At 37.7% G+C, this 19,311-nt stretch overlaps 1 protein-coding gene across 6 annotated transcripts in view; it reads left to right on the top strand.

Annotated features, from left to right (window-relative positions):
- The window catches only part of Lrrc8d (leucine rich repeat containing 8 VRAC subunit D), a 112,232-nt gene extending 94,400 nt beyond the window's left edge, over nt 1-17,832 (top strand). For all 6 annotated transcript variants that reach the window (XM_048814486.1, XM_048814484.1, XM_048814488.1 and 3 more), the window contains one exon: nt 14,874-17,832. In XM_048814486.1, coding sequence (XP_048670443.1) covers nt 14,876-17,452 — 2,577 coding nt within the window. In that variant the 5' untranslated portion in view covers nt 14,874-14,875 and the 3' untranslated portion in view covers nt 17,453-17,832. The remainder of the gene's footprint in view (nt 1-14,873) is intronic.
- Nucleotides 17,833-19,311: the final 1,479 nt, after the last annotated feature.

The raw sequence follows: 19,311 nt of genomic DNA, 5'->3' as shown, positions 1-19,311 counted from the left end.
CCTTCTTCTGAGTTTTAGCTCCACCATCTCTACTTAAAAATTATTACACCAATCCTCATTATCAAAACTGAAAAATTGCTGGGTGCAGTGGTGCACATCTGTAATCCAGCAACCCAGAAGCTGAGGGAAGAGGATGGTGAGTTCAAAGTCACCCTCAGCAGATTAATGAGGCACAGCCAGACTCTGTCTCTAAATAAATACAAAATAGTGCTGGGGATGTGGCTCAGTGGTTGAGTGCTCCTGAGTTCAATCCTCAGTAAACAGCCCCCATGCACCCCCCCCACACACAAAAAAAAATAGCAGGTGCTTAAGTATGAGTTTGCAAAACAGTTTTTCAAAATATTACATTGAGGGTTGGATATTCCTCAGTGGCAGAGTGTTTACCTAGCCTGTGCAAAGCCTCAGTGAGCTCTCTATCACTAACCAAAATACCTGAGAACAATTTATAAAGGGGGAAAAGTTAATTTGGGGCTCAAGGTTTCAGAGCTCTCAATCCATGGTCAGCCAGCTTCATTGCTCTAGGCCTGCTGTGCTGCAGAAAATCATGGCAGAGGGGTTTGGGGGAAGAAAGCTGCTCAGCTCCTGGCAGCTGGGAAACAGAGAGAGCAAGGAACCAGGCGCTAGATATAGTCTCCAAAGCACCAACCTCCAGGGATGTACCTTCTCCAGCCATGCCACCTACCAGCAGTTACCAACCAGTAATCGTCTCACCTCTGATCATTCCTACATTGCCTAACACATGAGCTTTTCAGGGGACATTAAAGAATCAAACCATAACACCTTAAGAACCCCACAGTTAAAGCCTATTATTTTTCAGACTATTCAGGCTAATGGAATCTGGTTTCTGGAATAATTGAAAAACTAGTGAAACAAACAAAATACACACACACACACAAAAAAAAAACAACAACAACAACAAAAAAAACTTTCTAGGGAGACAAGGAAAGGTAGCATAGTTTTTCATTCATCAATGGGTTTTTTTTTTTTAAGGCTAATATTAAAATGATTTACACTTCATAAGTAAATGATAGCCAAGAAGTAGGGTAACAGTAAAGGAGGGCTCAAAGATACAAGGATGTAGAATGAGGACAAAACCAAATACTCCAAACCTGTACAAGATAATCAACACAACAGATATCATAATATGTACATAAGTAGCCTACAGTCTCTTTTGTTGAATTAACTTAAAATAGAATTTCAATTTTAAATTGCTCGAATGGTATATAAGAATGTGACTTAAGGAGTTTCACTTGCCTGAGTTTTCATTTTATCTCAACCTTTTATGAGTTCATCTGAAAAATTAAAATAGTTGATATCTCACATTACTCACTGAGTAAACTCGGAATCTTCATTTTCCTTATCGATGAAATGGGTTAAAACACGGTTGTAATAAAGCACACATATTAAATGTTCTCATGACTAGGGCTCCCTGGAATTGGATTTAGAGGTGCAGAAACATCTGGGGGGATGGGAGGGCAGGGGGAACCTGTGAAGAAAACCCAGAATTTGGAATATGATGTTGATAGGAAAATAAAGGGTCATGAAGGCTTTGAGAGGAGAAGAAATCAATAAAGAAAAGAAAGGAGAATAGAAAAATCGAAACCAGGAGGGGACTTGAGAGAGAGTAAAGGGATAAATCAGTCAAATAATGTACAAATTAAGGACAACCCAAACACTTAAAAATTGTTAATGACCTTCAACAGAATAATCTCTGTTGTGGTGGAATTTATTATTAACATTAGAAAATGTCTTAGAATTAACTAAAAATTCCCCCAATGGGTTGACCTTTTAAAGTAACACAAATAGAGCCTGATTTTAGAATTAGTGATAAATTAGTAAACTTGATAAATATTACTTTTGTCCTATTTTGAAGATTTGATAAAACAAAGACATGCTTTATTCATATTTAATCTTGTTTCTAAGTACTTCGCATCTATTTATTTGTGTCACTCTTGTGAAAATTACAAATGATCCAGAAAAGGAGTTCTGAGAGGACATTTAGCAGGAAGCCTTTCATTAGCTAAGGTGTGCTGTAATTAATGGTCATTTCCCTGTCCCCAAATTATTTGAACAGTGGAGTTTTAATGGAGAGCCATAGTTAGGACATTATAACACTTCTCCCAATTATAAAGAATTAGTGGAGTTATAATACTGAATCAGAATTGAGCGGACTGTGGTTTATTTAAAAGAACAAAAACAGAAAAACTAAACCTTCATGTGGTGGGAAGGTACAAAATACGACAAATCTAATTTTTAATTCAGTATGTTGTTACTTATTTTAGATGAGTTGCTTCTTTGAAAACTCATGAAGATCTTTGACTATGGATCATTTTGAATATTTACTTTCTGATAAAGCACATCTATTTAACTCTGAGAAAATGGTCCAAGATAGCATTTTTATTTTTGTGGTGCTGGGGCACAAACTCGAGTATAATGATTTGGATTTGTAACGTTCCCCAAAAAACTCAGGAATTTTAAGCAACACAGGAATGTTCATAGATACAAAGATTAGATTGTGAGAGCTATATTCTTTTTTTAAATATTTTTAGTTGTAGATGGACATAATATCTTTATTTTTATTTATATATTTTTACGTGGTGCTGAGGATCAAACCCAGTGCCTCTTACACGCTAGGCAAGTGCCCTACCACTGAGCCATCATCCCACCCCTTGAGAGCTGTATGTATTTTTTATTTTTTTTATTTTTTAGTTTTAGGTGGACACAATATCTTTATTTTATCTTTATGTGGTGTTGAGGATCGAAGCCAGTGCCTTGCACATGCCAGGCGAGAGCGCTACCGCTTGAGCCACATCCCCAGCCCAAGAGAGCTGTATTCTTAATCAGTGGGTTAATCTACTTGATGGATTAATTATTTTATTTTATTTTACTTTATTTAGTTGTAGATGGACACAATATCTTTATTTATTTATTTCTGTGTGGTGCTAAGGATCAAACCCAGTACCTCACACGTGTGAGGCAGGTGCTGTATCACTGAGCTACAGCCCCAGCCCTGGATTAATGATTTTAGTAGACTATTGGGTAGGCAGTTGGAACATGGCTGAATGAATAGGTCACTGGGGATATGTCCTGGGGCTTTATCTTGTCCCTGGCTCCTTGCTCTCACTGTTTTCCAGCTGCTACAAGCTGAGCAGCTTTCTTCTACCACCCCAACCCGCTATGATATTCTGCCTCACTTCAGGCCCAGAGCAAGAGGGTCCGACCACTGACCATGGACTGAGACCTGTGAAACCACAGGCCTAGAATAAACGTGTCATCTTCAAAATTATTCTCATCAGGTATTTTGGTCATAGCAAGGAAAAGCTGACTGACATAAGGCAAGTTGACCCTTTTTGATTGTTTGGCACACAATGGTTATATTTTTTTATAGGTAAAGACGAAATTAAATATTTTTAGTTTTCAAAGTATGTTTCACTCCAGAAATATTACAAAAGAATAGTTATCAATTACCTATACATTAATAACACATTGTAGTTCCAACTAAGCTGGTAGATTTCATGGTCTATTTCTTGTCTAAGAATATGAGGGTTTATAGTTTTCATTTATTATATATAATCTGCCTACTTTTCAAAAAGGTTTGAAGGCATGTGAAAAAATTCATTTATAATAAAACCATGTAAATCAGAGTAAAGAACAAATAGTGGGACAATGAAATGGAGGATTAAAAGAAATCTGGGAGTCTTTTCCTCTTTCCCCTCCCATACAATCAGTTGTTAAGTTCTGCTTTTTTTTTTTTTTTTTTTTTTTCCCCCTGACTCTTATAAGACTTGCTTACTACTCATTTTTCTTTTTATCACTCACAGCCTGGTTATAACTACCACATATGTCCTTTGACCAGAGTAATGCAACATATACCTTTTTTTTTTTTTTTTTTTTTTTTAGTTGTAGTTGGACACAATACCTTTATTTTATTTATTTATTTTTATGCGGTGCTGAGGATTGAACCCAGGGCCTCACACATGCTAGGCAAGCACTCTACCGCTGAACTTCACAACCCCAGCCCCAGCAGCTGCCTTCTTGAGCTCTCATCTTCCCTACTAACTTGGATGTTAAGCCCAGAGTATTCTTTTGATAAAGATATGTAAAACTGATTTTCACTTGTCTTCAACAAAAAAACTCAACATTGACTTGCCACTACCCTTAGTTTGATGATCTCAAATCTTCTAGGGTCCTGCATCATCTCATGCTGTACTCACTCCCTGAGCTCTGGGCTCTGGCTCTTTCTTCATACTTCACCTTGTCGTAACTTCAGAAAATTCCTCCCTGATCTGTTGACCGAGGAAACTCTCATCATCCACTTTCATCTCGCCATGCAATCAGGGAAAGGTCCATGCTTTCTGGGACCAGAAATTTATGAAATTTGGGGAGCTCAGAGAAAAGAATAAACAAAGATACAGAAGTAGTGCCGGCCTTGAAAGGGCCCTGTGCAAAGGTGACATGCTGGTGCATAAGCTGCTTTTTCTGCATGGCACATCTGCCTCTGCCCATTCCTCTTCTTGGCAGCTCTTCACAGTTGACAGTTTGATTTATGTGTCCAACTAGATGGGTATTTCCTTCCTCTACACTTTACACAGTGAGAGAGAAAATATGGCTGAATTTGATCACCAATTTTCTCCAGCAACTTGCATAGCTTTAACACTTCAGTGTACAGTATGTGCTTGAATGTTTAGCATGTGCCTAGGCATTACAACACCCAGCGCCATTGCCTGTTCAGAAGTGAAGAAAACCCCATGTGTGAGGAAATCTGAGGCTCTGGCAGCTTCATAACTCAAAGAGACTCCCTCTCTGGAGCTCCTTCATCCCTGGCCTGTTCTATCACCTGCTGTGTGCTAAGACCAGGCTCTAAGCCTCTGCCCTTCATCAGGAATTAGATATTGATCGTCTGTCCTAGTAAGGATATGCTCACCCTCACCTTTGTCTTTCTGTCCCTATAAAATGTTTAGGTGTGAGCCAAACTGCCTGCTCTTTGTTTATTGGATCGAGTTAGGTTCAGAATAACCTGTTACAAAGAGCTATAATGTGTCGTCCATCTAGGCATTGAAAATGATCAGCCTATCAAAGCCGATCATTTTTACTTTGGAATAATTAATAGTGACCTTTATTAATTAAGTGCCTATCTTGTGCATTGCCCTCCTTGTAGGAGAAGAATTTAAACCCAGATGAGGGAGAAAGGAAGCCTAAGGGTTGTGCCGGCCTCAGGAGCAGCCATTATTTGACTATACATTCATTTTTATTTCTAATGACTAGGGCCTCCAATACACTACCAAGAAACCGTTTCAACTAAATAAGCTACCTATCCAGGGATTAGAATTTGTATTAGTATCTTTCTCTCATGCTACCTTTGAGAAGTTTTTGAGGGCTCATAGGATGAGCACGTGTATGTACCAGGTACTTGGGTGCTTTCCAGCTGTCTTCACCACAGCAGAAGTAAGGATTGGCAGGCTCCCAGCTTTCCATGTCCAGAGTACTCATGAGTTTGCCAACAGAGGGGCTCTCTATCCCAGAGACAGCTGGAAGAGAGTGCCACAAGCTTCTGGAACCATGCAAAGCTGCTTAGGAGGTCAGGGAATTCCATCCCTAGCATGTTTTCCTTAGCTCTGTTTCAGGCTTGTGCCATGCATACTCCAGGAAAAAAAAACACTCAAAGTGAGTAAATGGAAGAATAGAATTGTCAAATTTTGGTCTAAGATGCCCATGTTACAGGTGGAAAGAAGGGGCTTGAAAGATGCAAGCAAAGCTCTCTTAGTAATCACACTGGCTACATAATAAACTGGGTAAAGTTAGGATTATGAAGGTTAGAATTATGAAGGCTTCACTCTAGGCTTGGGCCAGCTGTCTCTGGAGCTTTAGTTAAGGTCAGGTAGCTGCCAGACTCTATTGTAGGGGCCAGTAAGACCTTTGCCATTATCCCCTGTTTTATGTTTTCTCTAGGATGCGGTTCTCAATAAGGGTTTTAAATTATTCCCATTTACAATCCCCAGAAGCTGTATCTAGCACATAGCAAATAATCTGCAAATATTTGTTAAATGAAGTTTCTAGCAGAGAGTGAGTTAAGTAAGTGGGGTCTGTAGGAACTAAAGCATGGTGATATTCTGTTGTCCACAGTTTGGGATTTAGGGTATGCCAGTGACAGTGTGTTGAGGATCACCAGGGGTCCTGTGAGTAAAAAAAAAAACGTGGAAGCATGGACTTGGAGACTTCTTTCTTTTGTCCCATGAATAAGTTTTCCTCTTCAAGCTCTCAGACATGAGCCTGGGTTTTTACAAGTGAGAGCTAGAACAAAAGGCCAGGAATTCACGGTAACATATTAACACGTTTTTGTTAATTCCTAAGCTGCTTTGCCTTAGATCCATTACCAAGTATTTAGAGTTTTGTTCCTTAGCTTTGAAGCAAATTTTCCCTGAGAATATCAGTGCTCTTGGGAGAAACTACTAAAGAGGTACCAAAATATTCCTTGTGTAAAGTTCTTTTTATATTTCACAAGTTCTAAATTTTCTTCAGAACTCATCTTCCAGGTGTTAAATGGATTTTATAAAAAGTTTTTGGTGGTTCACAAAATGGGTGGATTTTGCCCAGTGTGAAATCAGATAATAGTAGGTTCTATTTAAAAAGTGTTTCTTTGGGCGAGGGATGTCCTTTCGTGGTAGAGCACTTGCCTAACATATGCAAAGCCTTGGGTTCTATCCCCAGTGCTGCCCCAAGAAAGTTTTTTTTTTTTTTTTTAATTTAGGGGTACCCCCATCCCATTTTTTTTTTTTTTAAACCATCTTATATTTTGAAGCCTTGGTAAGTTGCTGAGGCCTTAACTCGTGATCCTCGGATCTGCCTCAACCTCTGAGTACCTGGAATTATAGGCATGCACCACCATTCCAGGTATTATTTTCTTAAATTGTAGGGATTTTTGATATCTGACTTGGGTGTTTTGTGAGTCTGTGTACTTGCATGTACATTCTTACATGTATATTGAGTGTTGGGGAAGGGTTATTGGTAGTGATGGTAAGATTTATTGTTCTTAAAGTTTTAATTTAGGTGATCATATTTTTCTGTTTGATACTAGAATCTTGCTGATTGCTGGTAATAATCTCATTGATTTTTGTTTTCCAGTGTGTAGTTAGTTAACCATTTTACACTTCTATCAAATGTGAACAAAGGACAAGATTTAAACTCAGGTCTCTGTGGCATCAAAGTTGTACCCAATCTAATATAATTTACTCCTTTCTAATATAAGTAATTTTTTAAAAAATATTTATTTTTTAGTTGTAGTTGGACACAATACCTTTATTTTATTTATTTATTTTTATGTGGTGCTGAGCATCGAACCCAGGGCCTCACATGTGCTAGGCAAGTGCTGTACCACTGAGCCACAACCCCAGCCCATAAGTAATTTTTATTTACATGTTTTTAAAAGAATATGTGATATTGAGTAACACACTTTTTAAATTATTATTTGTTTTTTTTAGTTATACATGACTATAGAACCTATCCTGATATATTTATACATGTATGGAGTATATCTTATTCTAATTAGGGCCCAGTTTTGTGGATATATATGATGTTAAGATTCACTGTGGTGTATTCATATATGTACACAGAAAAAGTAAGCCAGATTTATTTTACTGTCTTTTCTTTCTTTCTTTTTTTTGGGGGGGTTGGGGGCGGGGTGTTTGGTGCTGGGGATCAAACCCGGGGCTTTGTGCATTCGAGACAAGCACTCTACCAACTGAGCTATATCCCCAGCCCTTGTTTTTTCTATTCCTATCCCCACTCACTTCCCTTGATTCCCCTTTGTGTAATCCACTAAACCTCTATTCTTTCTTCCTACTCCATCCTGTCCCCTTGCTGTGGGTTAGCATCCACATATCAGTGGAGTATTGGGCCTACATTTTCTTATTCTATATGCAGGGTTACCTGGGTCTTTGATCCACTTTGAATTGAGTTTTGTGCAGAGTGAGAGAGAGGAGTTAAATTTCATTCTACTATGTATGGATTTCCAGCTTTCCCAGCACCATTTGTTGAAGAGGCTGTCTTTTTCCCAGTGTGTGTTTTTGGTGCCTTTGTCTAATATGAGATAACTATATTTATGTGGATTTGTCTCTGTGTCTTCTATTCCATTGGTCTCCATGAATTTCATGACTACTTTTTCTATTTCTATGAAGAATATCATTGGAATTTTAATAGGAATTGCATTAAATCTGTATAGTGCTTTTGGTAGTATGGCCATTTTGACAATATTTATTCTGCCTATCCAAGAACATGGGAGATCTTTCCATCTTCTAAAGTTTTCAATTTCTTTCTTTTCGTGTTCTGTAGTTTCCACTGTAGAGATTCTTCACCTCTTTTGTTAGATTGATAACCAATTTTTTGAGGTTATTATGCATGGGATAGTTTTTATGATTTCTCTTTCAATTGCTTCATCACTCATGAATAGGAACACAATTGATTTATGGGTGTTAATTCTGTTTCACATCTTCAGCAAATAGTTCGAACTCTTCTTTTCCTATTCATATCCCTTTAATGTCTTTCTTTTGCCTAACTGCTCTGGCTAAAGTTTCAGGAACTATGTTGAATAGAAGTAAAAGAGGGCATCCCTGTCTTGTTCCAGATTTTAGAGGGAATGCTTTCAGTTTTTCTCCATTTAGAATGATGTCAGCCTTGGATTTAGCATAGATAGCTTTTACAATGTTGAGGTATGTTCCCCCTGTCCCTAGTTTTTCTAGTGCTTTAAACATGAATGGATGCTGTATTTTTATCTAATTTTTTTTCTGCATCTATTCCGATAATCTTGATTCTTATCTTTAAGTCTATTTATGTGAAGAATTACATTTATTGATTTCCATTTGTTGAACCACTCTTGCATCACTGGGGTGAACCCCGCTTGATTATGGTTCACTATCTTTTTAATGTGGTTTTTGTATGTGATATGCCAGGATTTTGTTAAGAATTTTTGCATCTATGTTCAGCAAAGATATTGGTCTGAAGTTTTCTTTCCTTGATGTGTCTTTGTCTTTTGGTATCAGGGTGATACTGGTTTCATAGAATGAGTTTGGAAGGGGTCACTCCTTTTCTATTTATTTCATGGAATAATTTGAAGATGATTGGTGTTAGTTTCTCTTTAAAGGTCTGGCAGAACTGGGCTGACAATTCACATTGTCCTGGACTTTTCTTTGTTGGTAGGCTTTGGATGGCACCTTCAATTTAATTTCTTCAAATTAGTTTATTTAAATTTTCTGTATCCTCCTGGTTCTATTAGATCATATGCCTCTAAAAATTTGTCGATTATCTTCCAAGATTTTTTAATTTATTGGAGTAAAGTTTTCAAAAGAGTTTCTTATTCTGTATTTCAGTAGTGTCTGTTCTGTGGTGATTTTTCCTTTTTCATCATGAGTTTTAATGACTTGAGCTTTTTCCCTCTTTTGGTTAGCTTGGCTAACAATTTTTCAATTTTGTTTATTTTTTCAAAAAACCAACTTTGGTTTCATTGATTTTTTTTTTTTTTTAATTTTTTAAACTTCAACTTTATTGATTTCAGCTCTGGTTTTAATTATTCCCTGTCTTCTACTGATTTTGGTATTGATTTGTTCTTATTTTTCTAGGGACTTGAGATACAATGTTAGATTATTTATTTGGTGTCTTTCTGTTGTTTTAATGAACGAGCTCAATGCTATGAACTTTCCTCTTAGAACTGCCTTCATAGTGTCCCAGAGATTTTGATTTCTTATATCACTATTCTCATTTACCTCTAAGTGGTTTTTTTATTATTATTATTTCACCACTGATTTCTTCTGCTGGCATTCCTTGTTCAATAATGAATTATTTAATTTCCAGGTGTTAGAGTAGCTTCTATTTTTTATCTTATCATTGATTCCTAATTTCATTCCATTATGATCTGATAGAATGCAAGGTATTGTGTCTACTTTTTGGTCTTTGTTAAGAGTTGCTTTGTGGCCTAAGATATGGTCTCTTTTAGAAAATGATCCATGTGCTGCTGAAAAGAAAGTGTATTCAATCTTTGGATGAAATATTCCATATATGTCTGTTAAGTCTAAATTATTAATTATATTTTTTAGCTCTGTAGTTTATTTATTTAGTTTTTGATTGGAAGATCTATCCAGTGATGAGAGAGGCCCCCAGTATTATTCTGTTGTGGTTTATTTGATTCTTGATATTGAGAAGAGTTTGTTTGATGTGCTTAGATGCTCCATTGTTTGGGGCATAAATATTTACAATTGTTATTTATTGTTGTATATAATTCCCTTAAGCAGTATGAAATGACCTTCTTTGTCTCTTCTGATTAACTTTGGTTTGAAGTCCACTTTATCTGATATGAGAATAGAAAACCTGATTGTTTGCGAGATCCATGTGATTGGTATGTTTTTCCCAGTCTTTTACCTTCAGTCTGTGGATGTCTTTGCCTGTGAGGTGAGTCTTTTGGAGATAGCATATTGTTCGGTCTTATTTTTTAATTCAATCTTCCAGCCAGCCTATGCCTTTTGATTAATGAATTTAGGCCATTTACATTCAGTGTTCTTATTGAGAGATGATTTTTTATTCCCTGTCATTTTGATTTATTTCTAGTTTTTAATTTGTATTAATTTCTCCTTTGATTGACTAATCTTCTAGTGTAATTTCTCCTTCTGAAGGTTTTCACTTTTAATTTTTATTTTTTCCTCGTGAAATAATTTAGTGATTATGTTTTGTAGTACAGGCTTTCTAGTTGTGAAATTTTTTAAACAAAAATTTGATTTTCAGTTTCATCCTTAAGGTTTGAGAAATTTTCTGATTTTATTTCATTGAAAAGATTGTACATTCCTTTACTTTGTGTTTTAAAAGCCTTCATCTGTCCCAAAGAATTTTAAATTTGGCCTTTTTGTATCCCATATTTCTTGAAAGTTCTCTTCATGATCTTTCAACATCTTTTCTCTGTGGTCAACTTTTTTTTTAGGATTATATACATTTGTCTTCATTGCCTAGAACTCTGTCTTCCAAGTTGTCTAATCAGCTGGTGATGCCAGCCATTGGATTTTTAATTGGGTTTATTGATTCCTTCATTTCAAGTATTTCCATTTGGTTCTTTTTCATTCCTTCTCTTTATTGAAGTAATCTTTCATTTCCTGTATTTTCTCTCTGATTTCACTCCTTACATCACCTTTTACCTCACAGATCAGTTTAACTATAAACTTTCTTAACTCCTTCTCTGACATTTTCTCCACTGTGATGTCAGTGGATTCTATTATTGAGGTATTTTGGTTTGTTTGTGATGGTTTGTTTCCTCACTTCTTCATATTGTTTGTGTGTCTACCCACTTATTAGTATGAATGTGAACCAGTGGAGTTTCTACCCTATGACTTATAACGTGCCTGAAGTTTTTAGTACCTTACAGTTTAGGGGGAGACAAATAATAACAACAACCAATGCATTTGACTAAATACTTAGATCCTGTTATAACATCTACAGCGTTAATCGGCACAATAAACAGAAATGGTGTGATAAGCAATTGCCAACAGTAATAACATTAACTTTGACAAAGCATTTTTTATTTCAAAAGGTGAACAGGGATAATGCAGAAGAGATGTAGGATGTGATGATTATGAGGGAGAATGAGAGAAAGTAGAAGTCAAAAATTAAAGGAAGAATGAAAGAGAAAACAATAGAATTTGTTAGCAAAAGAAAAGAGAGAATCAAAGAGAAATAGATAAGTGTAAAACAATACAAAACAAAACTACAATATACCAATCAAAAACCCTGTCCCTCAAAAGACAGAATCATGAAAAATAACTATCTTCAGGAAATGAGAAAAGAGGCAAATATGTACAAAGGTTCATGAACCATTCAGCACACAGGCAAACAATCAAAAAAAGAAAGAAAAGGATGGGGGGGGGGAAACGTTTCTTGATAAAAAATTAAGGAATTGTTTCCATATGGTGGTCAGAAATTGTCAGAGTATAGGTTCATTGCTCCTCAATGTCTTTCTGTTTTTTCTTGAGGCATGTACTGCACAAGAGAGTAGTAGCCTCAGGCTGTCAAGTTCTTTCTCTTTATGTTGCTCCTCAAATTACCAGTTGGAGTTCAAATTCTTGGTTTCCCTTCTCAGCCGTGTGGGATGGAGTGGGTTGGGGTATATTGTCTGCTCCACTCTCAGGATGAGGTCGCTATAGAGTTCTCTGAGCAGAGTTCCTCTAGGTGGAGCTCCTGAAGGCAGAGTGTAGATCCAGGTAGGTCACAGATTCTTTAGCTGAATAGCAGTTAGTCTGAAGATTTAAAAATCAGCGCACCTCCAGGGCCCAGCAGCTGCCAATCTACACTGGGAGACTGCACTTCAAGACCCTAGGTTTGACTTGAGGGGTGGAGAAGCCAATCCTTTCTTCAGTTATAAAGACTGAAATTGGCTTGCTTATCTCCTAGTAAGTCTTTTTTACATTTGGATTCAATGACCATCTTTGGAGGCTTATTTTGTGCCAAACTGTGAACTGGGTGTTCCTGATACATTACCCTGTGAGGTCATTATGAAGATTTTATAAATGAGGTATAGATATCATAGAGGAATGAGTACATGCTAAAGATTTTTCTCCAGAACCAGTTCTATGTAATAATGATAACATGTAGCAATCATCTTAACATTTGTACTTGAATTAGACTGTAGCTTAGCATGAATAACTACAATAGGCTGTAGCCATACCTACTTTCACTATACTTTTTCTGTTGAAAGATGGTATAGTTTCAGTTGCTCTCATATCCTCACCAGCACTTAGTATTATCTGTCTTTTTCAGTTTAGGGATTTGGGTGGATTTTATAATACTTTATAGTATTTTGGAAATGGAGCCATTTACTTTGCCACCAAAACCTTAAACTCTAAATTTTCATACGTTCATTTTCAGGAATGCATTCTGTACAAACACAGGGATGGTGTCAGATATAAAGCTCCTGAGATAGTGCATGGTATTTGACAGGAAGGTGACAAGCAATAACTATTATTATTATTATTACTACTAACTGCTTTCTGTACTCTTTCAGGAGTAGATGTGGGGCAAAAGGTAGTGCTTCCACGGTAATTAAAGAGAAAATAAAACTCGACAGAAGGGAAGTAGACTGAAGGAAATGCAGGGGCACAGAACCTCCAGTGGGGTGGCAGAGTAGACAGTGTGCTAGAGAAGAGCTCACCTGAGGTTGGAGTTTCTGTGCTAGTAACTATCCAAAGAACATTGGTGACTTGTCTTTTACATTTTGATTATTTCAAAGTATTCCCCCTCCCTATTTCCTTTTCCAGGAAGCCTTTCAATGAAAGAATTCAGCTTAATAAAATGTTCCTCTGCCTAATACCATAGGTAGGCAGTTACTAAGTGTTCCTGGAACTTTTATGCAGATGAAGGTGATGATCAGAATCTTGTACATTCTGTTACTGATTGAGCACTGTTATGTATCCAGTATTGGATATATTGGACACAGAAGGAAGATGGCCACAGCCCCTGTTCTTACCAAATTGATAATCTAGTGGGAGATCAGACAGGCAGTGTGATTGGGTCATGATGGGGAGAGCTGCAGAGTCATGTGGGAGCCCCTGACAGTCTAGTGTCAAAAGGGGGAGGAAGTAGTCTAGAAAGAGGAAACAACAAGGGGCTGAACTCAGGGAGAATAGCTTGTTAGAAGAACTGAAGTTACTGACCTAAGAGGGTGGGGAGGGGAGGAGTTAGCCAAAGGACCTGCAGGAGGGTGGAAGACTGACAGGTTGGAGGAGGTCAAGAGTGGAGGTGGGGATACCAGCTGAAATAATCAAGATGCAAAAGACAGCCAGTGTTCTTAGGACAGTCACTGTCAACATTCACTTCTCAATTCAATCCTCCAACCCTAACAGCTTTTCTAAAACCTGATAGAAAATATATATATATATATATATATTTTTTTTTTTTTTCTTTTTTTTCCTGTTATCCGCACAAATGGCCCTTTAAAATTATGGTCCTAGGTGGACCATCAATTTTTTTTACCAAGAATAAACTTGTGCAAAGCATAGTAACCATGTACTTGAGGTAAGAGCTTCTTTGTAGCCTGTGAGTCAGTGCTGTTTTGTGATCTCTAGATTGGGACTGAAATACTCATGGCATGAGACAGAGTTGTTTATCTTTTAGTTTGGCGTACTATGATTCCAGAGTATTAACTATATGTTGATAAATCCTAAGTATGTATTCTATGACTTCTCTTTAAGTCTGGAACTTTTATTTCAACTGTTCGTGGACACTTCCAGCACAATAATAAGAACTAATATAAACAGATAACAAGTACTTGGGACCAGAGGGTATGCTAAGGGCATTTGCATTCTTTCCTTATGAAGCCTTTCTGATAGTCTTTAGAAGTTGCAGATGGGAAATACAAGGCTTAGAGAATCACACCTTTGGTAAATGGCACGATCAAGTCTGGGATACATGACTGTCCAGAGTTGAATAGTACATGTAGACCCTTCCACTTGGGCTTTTTACAATAGAAGTTATCCCATGCTCCTGCCCTGAATTTAAGTCTGAACCTTAAATCAGTCCAATCCATAACAAATGGATCCCGCTCTCCTATCCTCCTCCAGATCCAGTCATCACTAGACTTAGCGCAGGCTGTCATCATTGCATACCATGCAATCCTTGTTTTTGTTTCCCTTTTCTCTTGCAGTCAGAGAGAAACAGCTATAAACAAATGACCATTTGCTTCATATATATTCCTCTTTGTTTATTTTTACTATGCCTATCTTGGATGAAAAGATAGACCCTGTATGAGGACTCTTTAGTTTGGAGCAAGCATGGGGTTTTTTTCTCATTTACTGTTGTTACTTGCATTTCTGTTATAATGTCTTTTTTCTCTCTCTTTCGTTTTCTAGGAATGTTTACCCTTGCGGAAGTTGCTTCACTTAATGACATTCAGCCAACTTACCGAATCCTGAAACCATGGTGGGACGTGTTTATGGATTACCTGGCTGTTGTAATGTTGATGGTAGCCATCTTTGCCGGAACCATGCAACTTACCAAAGATCAGGTGGTCTGCTTGCCAGTACTGCCATCTCCTGTAAATTCAAAGACACATACATCACCAGGAAACACTGACATCACCACCGAAATCCCGAAGATGGAAACAGCCACTCACCAAGACCAAGATGGGCAGACAACGAACGACGTTTCCTTTGGCACATCTGCTGTGACACCTGACATACCTCTCAGAGCCACGTATCCTCACATGGATTCCACAGTTCCAAGCCAGGAGGAAAAGAAAGAGAAGAGAGATCCCACGGGCCGAAAAACAAACTTGGATTTTCAGCAATATGTATTTATTAATCAGATGTGTTACCATCTGGCCCTTCCTTGGTATTCTAAGTACTTTCCATACCTTGCTCTTATACATACTATTATTCTCATGGTCAGTAGCAACTTTTGGTTCAAATATCCCAAAACATGCTCAAAAGTAGAGCATTTTGTTTCAATACTAGGAAAGTGCTTTGAATCTCCTTGGACTACTAAAGCGCTGTCTGAGACAGCCTGTGAAGACTCAGAGGAAAACAAGCAGAGGATAACAGGGGCCCAGACTCTACCAAAGCATGTGTCCACCAGCAGCGATGAAGGGAGCCCCAGCGCCAGCACCCCAATGATCAACAAAACTGGCTTCAAATTCTCAGCTGAAAAGCCTGTGATCGAAGTTCCCAGCATGACCATCCTGGATAAAAAAGATGGGGAACAGGCAAAAGCCCTGTTTGAGAAAGTGAGAAAATTCCGTGCTCACGTAGAAGACAGTGACTTGATCTATAAACTCTATGTGGTCCAGACAGTTATCAAAACAGCCAAGTTCATTTTTATTCTCTGCTACACTGCAAACTTTGTCAATGCAATCAGCTTTGAGCATGTCTGCAAGCCGAAAGTCGAGCACCTGACTGGTTATGAGGTGTTTGAGTGCACCCACAATATGGCTTACATGTTGAAGAAGCTTCTCATCAGTTATATATCCATTATTTGTGTTTATGGTTTTATCTGCCTCTACACTCTCTTCTGGTTATTCAGGATACCTTTGAAGGAATATTCTTTTGAAAAAGTTAGAGAAGAGAGCAGTTTCAGTGACATTCCAGACGTCAAAAACGATTTTGCGTTCCTCCTGCACATGGTAGACCAGTATGACCAGCTCTATTCCAAGCGTTTTGGTGTGTTCTTATCGGAAGTCAGTGAGAACAAACTGAGGGAAATTAGTCTGAACCATGAATGGACATTTGAGAAACTCAGACAGCACGTGTCCCGCAACGCCCAGGACAAGCAGGAGCTGCACTTGTTCATGCTGTCAGGGGTGCCCGATGCCGTCTTTGACCTCACAGACCTGGACGTGCTAAAACTTGAACTGATTCCAGAAGCTAAAATTCCTGCTAAGATTTCTCAAATGACCAACCTCCAAGAGCTCCACCTCTGCCACTGCCCTGCGAAAGTTGAACAGACTGCTTTTAGCTTTCTCCGCGATCACTTGAGATGCCTTCACGTGAAGTTCACAGATGTGGCTGAAATTCCTGCCTGGGTGTATTTGCTCAAAAACCTTCGAGAGTTGTACTTGATAGGCAATTTGAACTCAGAAAACAACAAGATGATAGGACTTGAATCTCTCCGAGAGTTGCGGCACCTTAAGATTCTCCACGTGAAGAGCAATTTGACCAAAGTTCCCTCCAACATTACAGATGTGGCTCCACATCTTACGAAGTTAGTCATTCATAATGACGGCACTAAACTCTTGGTACTGAACAGCCTTAAGAAAATGATGAATGTCGCTGAGCTGGAGCTCCAGAACTGTGAACTAGAGAGAATTCCACATGCTATTTTCAGCCTCTCTAATTTACAGGAACTGGATTTAAAGTCAAATAACATACGCACAATCGAGGAGATCATCAGTTTCCAGCATTTAAAACGACTGACTTGTTTAAAATTATGGCATAATAAAATTGTTACCATTCCTCCCTCCATTACCCATGTCAAAAACTTGGAGTCACTTTATTTCTCCAACAACAAGCTCGAGTCTTTACCAGTGGCAGTATTTAGTTTACAGAAACTCAGATGCTTAGATGTAAGCTACAACAACATTTCAATGATTCCCATAGAAATAGGATTGCTTCAGAACCTGCAGCATTTGCATATCACTGGGAACAAAGTAGACATTCTGCCAAAACAATTGTTTAAATGTGTGAAGTTGAGGACTTTGAATCTGGGACAGAACTGCATCACCTCCCTCCCAGAAAAAATTGGTCAGCTGTCCCAGCTCACTCAGCTGGAGCTGAAGGGGAACTGCTTGGACCGCCTGCCAGCCCAGCTGGGCCAGTGTCGAATGCTCAAGAAAAGCGGGCTTGCTGTGGAAGATCACCTTTTTGACACTCTGCCACTAGAAGTCAAAGAAGCATTGAATCAAGACATAAATGTTCCCTTTGCAAATGGGATTTAAACTGAGATACTACATGCACATCCATGTGCAGGAACAACTTCCTAGATTGCAAATGCTCATGTACAAGTTATTGCAAGATAATGCATTTTAGGAGTAGATACATCTTTTAAAATAAAACATGAGAGGGTGCATAGAAGGCTGATAGAAGACATAATTGAATGTTCAATGTTTGTAGTGTTTTAAGTCATTCATTTCCAAATCTTTTCTTTTTCTCTTTCTTCTTTTTTTTAATTTTTTCTTCTGGGGAAAGGGAAGGAAAAATTATAATCACTAATCTTGGTTCTTTTTAATTGTTTGTAACTTGGATGCTGCCGCTACTGAATGTTTACAAATTGCTTGCCTGCTAAAGTAAATGATTAAATTGACTTTTTCTTACTATACTACCTTTTTTGAGGTGTTTGATTTGTTTTGCTTAGCTGATGCAATATTGCTTTACTCAGATTGCTTAAGACACATCAGGTCCAAACCTATAAATTTAGATTTGCTGAAATATTGATTTCTTTCCTGTTTTAATTTAAATAGCACCTCAAATAAGCACTTCTTTTAATATCTGCTAAATGCTGCTTCTTCGTAGAATCCCCTATGGATTTTACCCTCTTGAAGGCCTGAGATGTAGTAAAGGGGTGCAGATTGTTGGGCCTTTTTGTTTTTCTTAAAAATAAATAATAACAAGGAAAAAAAAAACACATCCTTTAATAGTAACTTTTTTCCCATGGACTAGATTTCTGATTATATGAGACACTTTTGTACTGATACTATAATATTACCAATAAATAGAAAATGTTTTTTAAAAATAAATGTGTAATTACAGCCACAATAATTTTAGTGACTTTGGTGACAACTTTATAAAATAACCATTTGGAAGATAACACAAAATCAAAGTAAGTATCACTTAATTTCCTACTCTTTTGATGGAGGTAGTGGTTATAAAATAAGACCCGTAGTTTACTGAGTTGGAAAACTTTTGACTTCCTATTCATCTTAGTGACAAGCTGTATTTCCTGTGTTTGTCTCAAGCTAGGATAGGTCATGTCCAGGGACATTCTAGCAGAATACACTTTTTAAGATTATGATTTTCCTACTTTATCTAGCTTATGGATTATCTAAGTCTGTCTCAAAAAAAAAGAAAAGAAAAATTTCCTGACCCCCATCTAGGTATTTATTGACAAGTGTTTCATGGGTCTTCCCTGGGAGTGCTTTTTCAAGTGGAAAGAACTTTTTGGTGCTCTGAGCGACAAAGTACTGTTCTCTCTCTACAAGCCTGAACTTGCTCAGTGAAACACAGGACATCCTCTGGACCCTATGCACAGACTATGGAAAGATGGACTTATTTCCTTGTTGTCTTCCCCAAAATTAAATTCTAGGATTCTCATATAGATACTGGAGGTGAATCAGCTTTCTGGAGAACTTGTAAATACTCTTGAGTTAAGAAGTATTGTCACTAATAGGAAAGGCTACAGTCACTGTCATTGAATTAGGAACTGACCACAGCTCCCACATCCTGGCCATTCCTTTATATTCCTAAAAGGTTTGAGATGGGAGACCACCTTATAAAAGACCAAGTTTGGAGAATCAGAGGTAAATGGTAAATTTTTTATTCAAATACATTATCCCCCATATATACTCTTCTATTTCTCTCAGCCTTGATTAATGTAATTCACCAGTGTTGATTATGCACCAGCATTGTGCCTAGCCAGTGTGAGGAACTGAGAATTCAATACTAGAATCAGTCACAGGGCTACATAGAGATTGTCAGCCAGGTAGAGGGCATTAATATTAATATGCAAGTGATAGAAATGATTAATTACAGTTGTAATATAACAAAGTGCCTGTAAACACTCCTTGCGTTTCCCTCCCAT

Source organism: Marmota marmota, unplaced genomic scaffold (genome assembly GCF_001458135.2).
Source record: "Marmota marmota marmota unplaced genomic scaffold, marMar, whole genome shotgun sequence".
Taxonomy (NCBI): domain Eukaryota; kingdom Metazoa; phylum Chordata; class Mammalia; order Rodentia; family Sciuridae; genus Marmota; species Marmota marmota.
Note: the sequence above shows the minus strand (reverse complement) of the source record. Positions and strands in the feature narration are given on the sequence as shown.